The sequence below is a fragment of the Strix aluco genome, chromosome 18, assembly GCF_031877795.1.
Source record: "Strix aluco isolate bStrAlu1 chromosome 18, bStrAlu1.hap1, whole genome shotgun sequence".
Classification (NCBI taxonomy): Eukaryota; Metazoa; Chordata; class Aves; order Strigiformes; family Strigidae; genus Strix; species Strix aluco.
In genome coordinates this window covers 15,464,650-15,474,479 of record NC_133948.1, presented here as the reverse complement: position 1 = coordinate 15,474,479, position 9,830 = coordinate 15,464,650, and the positions used below count along the sequence as shown (strand labels likewise).

At 63.4% G+C, this 9,830-nt stretch overlaps 1 protein-coding gene across 1 annotated transcript; it reads left to right on the top strand.

Moving 5' to 3' along the window:
• Nucleotides 1–1,733: 1,733 nt before the first annotated feature.
• On the top strand, nucleotides 1,734–9,300 carry PES1 (pescadillo ribosomal biogenesis factor 1). Its single transcript, XM_074844258.1, has 15 exons — nucleotides 1,734–1,863; nucleotides 2,448–2,527; nucleotides 2,794–2,947; nucleotides 3,046–3,155; nucleotides 4,087–4,258; nucleotides 4,478–4,567; nucleotides 5,593–5,709; nucleotides 5,881–5,958; nucleotides 6,367–6,456; nucleotides 6,639–6,769; nucleotides 6,929–7,054; nucleotides 7,197–7,381; nucleotides 7,494–7,642; nucleotides 7,979–8,146; nucleotides 8,632–9,300. Exons 1-15 carry the CDS (start codon nucleotides 1,840–1,842, stop codon nucleotides 8,716–8,718), a joined length of 1,761 nt encoding a protein of 586 aa, XP_074700359.1. The 5' UTR covers nucleotides 1,734–1,839; the 3' UTR covers nucleotides 8,719–9,300.
• Nucleotides 9,301–9,830: the final 530 nt, after the last annotated feature.

The following is a 9,830-nucleotide window of genomic DNA, read 5'->3' as shown; positions in this document are numbered from 1 at the left end:
TGAATATCACAGAATCACAGAACCATCTCGGTTGGAAAAGACCTTGAAGATCCTCCAGTCCAACCATTGACCTCACACTGACTGTTCACAACTCCACCAGATCCCTCAGCGCTGGGTCAACCCGACTCTTCAACCCCTCCAGGGATGGGGACTCCCCCCCTGCCCTGGGCAGCCCATTCCAACGCCCAACAACCCCTTCTGCAAAGAAATACTTCCTAAGAGCCAGTCTGACCCTGCCCTGGCGCAGCTTGAGGCCATTCCCTCCTGTCCTGGCGCTGGTTCCTTGGCTCAAGAGACTCACCCCCCCTCTCTGCACCCTCCTTTCAGGCAGTTGCAGAGGGCCATGAGGTCTCCCCTCAGCCTCCTCTTCTCCAGACTAAACCCCCCCAGTTCCCTCAGCCGCTCCCCATCAGACCTGTGCTCCAGACCCTGCACCAGCTCCGTTGCCCTTCTCTGGACACACTCGAGTCATTCAATGGCCTTTTTGGAGTGAGGGGCCCAAAACTGAACCCAGTCATCGAGGTGCAGCCTCACCAGTGCTGAGTACAGGGGTCAGATCCCTTCCCTGTCCCTGCTGGCCACGCTAGTGCTGATACAAGCCACGAATATGTATGAATATGTTCTATATAAGATGTATGATTTTGGAGCTTGGTGTGCGTTGTTGGTGAAAACATTCACCCACGCACCCGGCCGCAATAAAGAAGTGTCTGCTCATCTGCATCAAATTGGCGTTGATAAGTTTTATTCCGAGTTTTCGGTAACACTCCTGCCGCCACTCTCGAGGGCGCTGGGGACGGATGAGGGATGCCAGAGGACACGTGGCACCGCTCAGCTCCCAGAGGCATGATGGGGTGGATGAAGCACCCAGGGAGGGCAGCGCACCTCACCCTGCCAGCTGCGACCCCGCAGGGGGTCCCAGTCCCAGCCAGGGGCAAACAAGGAGCTCCAGCGACCCACCACGGGTCAGGTCCAAGTTCACATTACCCGCAGTCCCATGTGGTGTCAGGCAAACTCCCATCCCACCCTTGGGATCAGGCTGGAAACTAACAGACCTGAGGGCTCGCTAGTGCCGTCACCACAGGGCCGGGGTCCCCGGCAGGTTGGGGCTGACAAACCCCTTCATGGGCCTCAGCCCCCCCCGGGAGATGCCCTGGACCCCGGAGACTCGCCGTGCAGGGACACGGGGTCCGGCTGCCTCCAAGACGGGGGAAACGCAGGGGAGAAAGGATGGGGTGTGGGTCGGTCAGGAGCCGCCACAGCTCGGGCTGAGGGAGGCCGAGAGAACCGGGCCTTCCCCCCAGGAGCCGCCCGCACTCGTCCCACAGCGGCTGCCAGGCCCTGCAGGACGGGGACCACGGGGGATGGTGCCCTGGCCCATCTGGGGGAGAACCACGGGAATCCCGGGCCCTGGGCAGCACCAGCGAGGGCCCCGCCAGCCCTCTGTCCCTGTGGGGACCGGGGATCCCGCGGGGAGCGGCAGTGCGGGACCCCCGGGCGGCCCCGGCCCCACCAGGCCCCGGCAGGCCCCTGCCTCGCTGCATCCCAGCATGCCCCGCGCCGCCCCGCAATATCCCAGCGTGCCCCGCACCGAAGGACCCCTGCCCCCCCCACTAGGCCGCGCGGGCTGTCCGCGGCGCGCCTGACCGAGCTCGGCCCCGCCGCCTGCCCGCCCCGCCCCGCCGCCTGCCCGCGCTGCCCGCGCTGCCCGCCCGGTCCCCATGGCCGCTGCGGGGCGGCTCCGGCGGGCGCGGGCCCCGGGCCCCGGGCGCAGGCAGGGCGGGGGCAGGCCGGGGGCCTGCGGCGCACCGGGAGCACGCGGACGGCGGCGGCGGCGGGGCCATGGGCGGGCTGGAGAAGAAGAAGGTACCGTGGGGCGGGCCGGCCGCCCCCATCCCTCTACCCCCCGGCACCGGAGTCCCCCCTTCCCCTTTCTCCGTCCCCCCTTCCCCTTTCTCCGTCCCCCCGCTCGGTGCCACGTTCACACTCTCCGGTGCCCGCCTCCCGGTGCCCTCCCGTATCGTGTTCCCCCCGCCCTCCCCCCGCCTTCTCTAGTGCCGGTGCCCTCCCGTGTCGTGCCCCCCCTCTCTCCGGTGCCTCTGCCCGCTTGTGTCTGCCCCCCCCCGCGGTGCCCGTGACACTCCCCGCCACGGTAGCGGCGCCCACCCGTGTCGTGCCCCTCCCGCCGGTACCGGTGCTCACCCCCCTTCCTCTGGGGCCGCTGCCCCGCCGGTGTCAGTGCCGCTCCGTGTCGTGCCCCCCGCCCCCGGTGCCAGTGCCTGGCCGTGCCGTGACACCCGGTCTCCCTGCCCCCTCAGCTGGCCGTGCCCGGTGGCCCTCCTTCTGCCCCACCCCCCCCATTCGCCGGTTCCCGTTTCTCCTCCCTTTCCCCCGCCATCTCCTGTCGCGGGGCTCCCCTCGGCCCCCCCTGACGCCGCGTTTCTCCCCAGTACGAGCGGGGATCTGCCACCAACTACATCACCCGCAACAGGGCGCGGAAGAAGCTGCAGCTGAGCCTGCCCGACTTCAGGTGTGCCGGGACCCCCCGGGACCCCCGCACCCCCCCCGGGGGAGCAGGAGGAGATGGAGCCCGTGGTGGGCGTATGGGGTGGCCCTTTCCGTAGGGAGCGGGGTGGTGTGTCCTGTGTGTCCCGAGGTTTCAGGCTGCCACGGTTTGGGGGTTTTTTCCCCCCCTCAAGGGGTGGCAGCGCTGGAGGGAGAGGGCCCCGGGGTGTTCCGCGTTGGGGTACGTGGGTGCTGCGGCCCCGCGTGTCTCACCCCTGTCGCCGTTACCAGGCGCCTCTGCATCCTGAAGGGGATTTACCCCCATGAGCCCAAGCACAAGAAGAAGGTGAACAAAGGCTCCACCGCCCCCAGGACCTTCTACCTCCTCAAGGATATAAAATTCCTCCTCCACGAGCCCATCGTCAACAAATTCCGGGAGTATAAGGTAACTATCCTGCACAAGACCCCCCAGGGTGGTGCTCGAGGGGCTGCTCTGGGCTCGTCCTCTCCTGCAGAGCCCCCAGCCTCCCCCTTTCCCCACAGGTGTTTGTGCGGAAGCTCCGGAAGGCGTACGGGAAGGGCGAGTGGGGCACCGTAGACCGGCTGAAGGACAACAAGCCCACCTACAAGCTCGACCACATCGTGAAGGAGAGGTGAGCCACCACGCGCCAAGTCCCAGCAGAGCCATCCTGTTTTGGGAGGAGCTTTCCCTGCAGCCGCCTGGACCTGTGGAGCCTTCACCTCTTTAGGAATCCACCTCCTGTAAATATTCTGGAGGTTTCGATGGAAATGTGTGTCTCTGTGCTGGAGGAAAACGCCGTTGTGTGCTGGCTGATGAGTGAGCAGAGAGTGCCTGGCTCTCCTAAATGGCTCCAGGAAGACGCTGAGATCAATCCTCCTCTCCCTGAGTGGTGTTTTCCTTCGAGGGAGGGCTGGTGGAGGGTGAATCATGCCAACAGCATTCCTGAATTTGGTGGCAGTGAGGGAGGAGAGCACCCAGGAGGGAGGGAACCTGCTCTGACAGATCTTTTCATCGTTCTGGTGGTGCCTGGGACCTCGCTGTGCTGGTGCACAGAGGGGAGAGAGAAAGAACCCCAAGAGACAGACGCTGCCCAACAAGCTCTGTGCTCGGGAGGGGAGATGGTTTGGGCACCTCACGGCCGTGCTGCTGCCTGAGCTGTGGGGTTGTGCGATCTCCCTCCGACTGCAGCGTTTGAGTCCTGCAGCTTTGGTCTGGGCCTCGTGCGCCCGGCCGACGAGCACCGCGTGCTGGTGTGCTGCCCTGCAGGCCACAGGGGTGCTTGTCCTCCGTCCGGGCTGGGCTTCCCCAACACTCAGTCCCTGCGGGTGCCCTAAAACCTGTTTACACCCATCCTGTAAGCCGGGGTGTTGCCACGGGAGAGCTGTGAACCCCAGGCAGCTGTTTGGAGGTCCCTGTGTGACCGTGGGCTCCCCTGTCCCTGTGGGTCCCAGCTTTGGTGCTCCACAGTGCCCGTTTCTTTCTCTTGCGAGGTCTCCACCAGCCCCGTCAGCTTTTGGTGGGCACTGGGGCTGGGTGTGATTCCTTCTCCTGCCCGGACACAGGTACCCGACCTTCGTAGACGCGCTGCGGGACCTGGACGATGCCCTCTCCATGTGCTTCCTCTTCTCTACCTTCCCTCGGACGGGCAAGTGCCACGTCCAGACCATCCAGCTCTGCCGGCGCCTGGCCGTGGAGTTCCTCAACTATGTCATCGCCTCCCGCTCCCTGCGCAAGGTGGGTGCTGCGGGGAGGGACGGGGGTGAGACCTCCCTGCCCCGGGGGGGCCGTGGGGGCGGTGGACTTGTGCCCCAGGAGGGCGCTGGGCCAACTGGTGGGGAACAAGTCCTGCCAGGCCATCTGTGACACTCCCCTGATGAACCTGATGATGAGGGAAGGGACAAGGGAGCACCCATGGCCTTCCTCCCACTGAACCCTCGCTCTGTTCCCTGCCAGGTCTTCCTCTCCATCAAGGGCATCTACTACCAGGCCGAGGTGCTGGGGCAGCCCGTCACCTGGATCACCCCCTACACCTTCGCCCACGATGTGAGTACCTGGGCAGAGCACGGCAGGATCCGTGCAGGACCCCCACTGCCTTCCGTGGGGCCGGGGAAGAGTTGAGGGACCGTCCTGCGGCTCCCGCGCTGCAGAGGCAGACGAGGCTGCGCCCAGCCCGTGGTGGAGCCCACGGGGCCCGGCTCGGGAGGCACATGGGGACAAACCCTCTTTAACCCCCCGGGATGGCTGTACCTGTGTCCCCTGTGCCTGGCAGTACCAGTCTCCCCAGTTCCTTATTTCCTCTCGTCAATTATTAAAAAATACTTTAATCAGAAATTAAAGATTAACCTGCAGGAACGAGGCTGGTGGCACTTGGGGAAGAGCCGAGTCAGACCCTGCACCCTCTGCCAGGGCGGTTCTGCCGCGTGCCCTGTGTGGTCCGGGCGAGGGAAGACCTGTGGGTGCCACCGCGCCTGGGCGGCCGCATGGCTGTGCTGCACCTTGCCAAGATCCTTGTCAGGCAGGAGTTTATCGTCACAGCAATCCCCTTTCTGTTTGCTCCCAGGCTTTCCAGGGCTTGGTACAGCTGGGTTGGGGCTTTCCAGCTTTGTGGCCTTTGATGTGGCCCGTGCTGGGGCTCACTGCAGCATCTCCTTGGCCAACCCACGTCCTTCCCAGCCAGCGTTACTTCTCGCTCCCTTGAGTTCTGGCTGTCATGGGGCTGGCCAGGTGGGTCCCTGCTCCTTGTCCTGCTCTTGTCTGGCTTTGCCCCAGGCTGCACTTCCCACCTGGAGGAGCAGAGACCTGGACTAAGCCACCAAGGTCCCCATCCACGATGGGATGAGGTGCTTCATCTGTCCGAGCAGGTCCCTTCACAGAGGATTGGCAGCAGGGCCCCGTGTAGCAGCCTGGAGAGCTCTCCCTGCCCAGGGTCTGACAGTGGTGTGGATCTCCAGACCTCGCTCTGGAGGGGGCAGGATCCTCCTCCCTGTGCCATGGGACGGGCCCCTGTCCCTGCAGAAGGGACTCCGGTCCTTCGTCCTTGTGTCCTCACCCTTCTCATGTGCCTGCAGCACCCCACAGACGTGGATTACCGTGTGATGGCCACCTTCACTGAGTTTTACACCACCCTGCTGGGCTTCGTCAACTTTCGCCTCTACCACTCCCTCAACCTGCTCTACCCCCCCAAGGTGAGGCCACTGCCTGCCCCGGGGACATGCCACGCTGGCCCCAGCCTGCTGGGACCACCCGGTGTGGGTGGTGGGAAGCGAGCCTGTGTTGGAGGGTCAGGGGGATGGAGGGGGGGATGTCTGGGGGCTCTGGGCTTGGGAGTGCCTCCCCACCCCTCTGGCTCTCCCCAGATCGATGGCCAGGCTGATGTTGAGCTGAAACCTGCGGAGGGCAAGGAGTACGCCATGGATTCAGAGAGCTACCTGGAGGTGAGGGACACTGCCATCACTGTCAGTGTGGTCCGTGGGAGGACCCTGCATGGTCTTGGTGTCCTGACCACAGGCTCCTGCTGGCGTGGGGCGCTTGGCGTGCGGGGACCGAGGAGCAGAGCCACATCCCTGTGTGGTGGAGGGAGCTGGTCCCAAACTAGCCCCCTCATACTGGCCAAGGGAGGAGCTGTGCTTGGCCTCGGGGGCCACTGGCCTCCCCCCTGCATGGCAGGGGACCCTCTGAAGCTGGGGACTGCAGGGTGGGACAGTACATGGAGGAGACCGAATATCTGTGTAGTCTTTAGACCTCTTGCTCTGAGAAATCACCTTCCTCCATGAGGCTGCCCCTTTTCCCATCCCCAAAGTGCTGCCTGGGCATGACGCCTTCTTGGTCTCCTCCCGCTGCAGAAACTGTCGGCTCTGAGCGCCAGCCTGGCCCGTGTGGTGGCACCGACCCCCGAGGATGAGGTGGAGATGGATGAGTTCCCAGTGGAGGGGGTAAGAGCCTGGGTGATCCTGTCTGCAGTATGTCTTGTGCCTGGGCAAAGCTGGTGGGTCCTGGTGTGGTGCTGGGCAGGACTGGCAGGAGGACGGGGACAGCACCCCAGAGCCCTCCTTGCAGAGAGACGCTTGGCAGGGGCTGTTTGTGAGGAGGAGGCTGAATGCTTTGCTCTGAGCAGGAGACAGCAGAGCAGATGGACTCAAGGAAGAAGGAGCAGGAGGCCCTGGAGAAGCACAAAAACCTGTTTGAAGGGCTGCGCTTCTTCCTCAACAGGGAGGTGCCTCGAGAGCCGCTGGCCTTCATCATCCGGTACGTGGTGTGCAGGCTGTCCCTCTGCAGCCCTGCTGCACCTTTGCCTCCCCCAGACTCTCTGGCAGGAGTTTTGAGGCCAATCTGCCCGACGTCCCATGGGCGAGGTGACCCCGAGGGCCCCTCCTGCCTGCCTGACTCGGTGGCTTTGGCTGGCAGGTGCTTTGGTGGCCAGGTCTCCTGGGACAAGTCCTTGTGCATCGGTGCCACCTACGACGTGAGCGACCCCTCCATCACCCACCAGATCATTGACCGGCCCCGGGTGCAGCAGCAGGTTGTTGGCAGGTGGGTGAGGCAGGTGGCGTGGCCCCAGAATAGCCACGTGGACTAGCGGGTGTCCCTGGCTATCCCAGAGCTGTCCCAGGCAGCCCCACAGGCACCAGAGGTGGGAGGAAGGACTCTGAGCCCGTGTCCCTCTGTCCCACAGGTACTACCTGCAGCCTCAGTGGGTCTTTGACTCCGTCAATGCCAAGCTGTGCCTCCCCGTGGCCGACTATTTCCCGGGCGTGCTGCTGCCCCCGCACCTCTCGCCCTTCGTGACGGAGCAGGAAGGAGACTACATCCCTCCTGAGAAGCTGAAGCTGCTGGCCATGCAGCGGGGCGAGAACCCAGGTGGTGTGAGGCTCCGAGTTGAGGAGCTGGGCAGCGTTGCTGCCTCGGCAGGGCTGTACCTGCTCCGGGGCCGGCGCCTGCTCTGCCGTTGGTAATGATGGTCTCTCTGTAGATGAAGAGAGTGAGGAGGAGGAGGAGGAAGAAGAGGAGGAAGAGGAGGATGACAATGACAAAGAAGAGGATGAGGAGGAAGATGAGTCTGAAAAGGAAGAGGAGGTGAAATTAAAGAAGATGGAAGAGCAGAAAACTCAGAGCAACAAGGTACGGTGCCTGGCAGCAGTCTGGGAGCTCCGGGACGCGGCAGCTCTGGTGAGCTCGGTCCCTGCTGGGGCTCTGCTCGCTGCGGGGTGTCCCGGCCACGTCCCTCTTCTGGGACCACCGTGGCTGTGCTGCTCCTGCGGCAGCCACCGCACTTCGGGGTTCTGGATCCGTGATCATGAGCTGCAGCTCCCGTTCACGCTCAGGACCTGCCGCCTGGTCTGGAGGGTGCTTGGGCCTCTTCTGCGGCCCCCAGTGAATGGCGTGGAAATGTCTGACCCTGGGGAAGGGTGGTGGGTCCCTGGCATCTGGGGTCCTGAGCTCTCCGGCTCCCCGCAGGCGCTTCCCGTGAAGGTGACCGCTGGCAAACTGCGGCTGGAGGACAGGCAGCGCCTGGAGCAGGAGCAGCAAAGCGAGGAGAAGCGTCTGGCTATCATGATGATGAAGAAAAGGGAGAAATACCTCTACAAGAAGATCATGTTTGGCAAGAAGCGCAAAATCCGAGAGGTATGAGCGTAGGGCTGCTGTGGGCCAAGGACTCTTGCCTGGATCCTGGTGCTGGCTCTTCCCAAATCAGCTTGTGGCTACGAGTCACTGAAGCCGGGTCTGTCCCCATCTTGGGGGAGAAGGAGCAGCCTCTGTTTCTCACACTGTGCCCACTCTGGGCCTCTCCCTTCCGCTCCTCTGTACCTGGTGAGGGCATTGCACGAAGGTGGGCAGGGGTGAGGCTCTACAGGCCTCTTCCCCAGCATCTCCAGGCTGCGGTGTCAACCCCAACAGGGCAGAGCTCCTCGTGCTCCCTTCAGGCTGCAGCTCGTACTCAGCAAGTGAAGCTGCCGCCCCTCTCTGTGCCCCACGCCTGGCCCGGGTGCCAGCAGCAGATGGGTCCATCTCTCCCACATACAGCTGGAGGCTTGGGTGGGACCAGGGGTGGAGCAGCCCTCGGTGTCTGAAGACCAGTCTGACTGTGGGTCTTGGGGGTTTCTCCACAGGCGAACAAACTCGCTGCGAAGAGGAAAGCCCACGACACTGCTGTCAAAGAGGAGAAAAAGAAAAGCAAGAAGGCGCGACGAGCGTGACAGGGCCCAGGGGCTCCCTGCAGGGCCTGGCTGGGTGGCCGCACCCTGCAGACACCATTGCGTTTGGGTGAAAAACCCTCAGTTTTGCTCTTGGGACAGAAACGCTAAATTAAAACTTCCCGTTTGTAAATACACTTCCCATTGTGCCTTTTGCGGGGCTCCCTCGGCTCCCCTCTGCTGGTGCTGCTGCCTGGCCTGGGCTGTGACATCGGTGTCACAAGGACTGTCCCCTTCATGCTGGTGCCTCCTGACCTGCAGGAGTGGCAAGTGAGGAAGAGGAGGCCAAGGAGAGCTCTGGGCTCTTTCAGGACCCTCCGGGACAGCCTGGCGGGGGTGAGGAGCCAAACCCCCATGGTGGAGCAGGAGCTCTCCAGGACTGCCTGGCATGACAGGGCATTACAGTGTATTTTTGAGGCTTGGCACAAAGAGCAGGACTTTGCCCCAGCTTTGGCGGAGAGGAGCCCGCAGCAGAGGGGAACCTGGCCTCTGCCCAGTGCGGAGCCGCCCTCCCAGCATCCACGTAGTAGGCTGTACTTCTGTTGTATTTTTATTTTTAAATAAAGGTGGTGACGCTTCACCGGTGGCATGTGTTGTCTGTTTTCTCCTGGCCACGGTGGGGTGGTGTGACTGTGCTGTGTTCTGCCCGGTGCTGGGCACGGCGGAGGAGGAGTGGAGCAGCTCATCCGCGATGTGCGTGGGGCTGGAGATGGCTCCTCATCCTGCCCTGGGTGAGTAGGTACTTGCGAGGTGGAGCAGAAGGGTCAGAGCCCGGTCCCTGCTCCACAACCCGGGGGCACCGTGGCTGTTCCCTTGCTCCTGGTCACCTTTTGCCAGTCCTTGTTCCCAGCAGCAGCTTTGGGTAGGGTCTGCTCCGCCCCAGCTGGGTGCTGAGAGCCAACTCTTGAGTCCATTTTGTTCAACCAGGGGAAGCGCAGAGTCCTGCCTGGGGGAGGAGCAGCCCCAGGCACCAGGACGTGTTAGGGGCCACGAGGTTGGAAAGCAGCTCTGCGGAAAAGGATCTAGAGGTCCTGTTGGGCACCAACTTAACCATAAACCACCAACGTGCCCTTGGGGCAAAGAGGGCTAATGGTGCCTCGTGAGGAGTGTTGAGG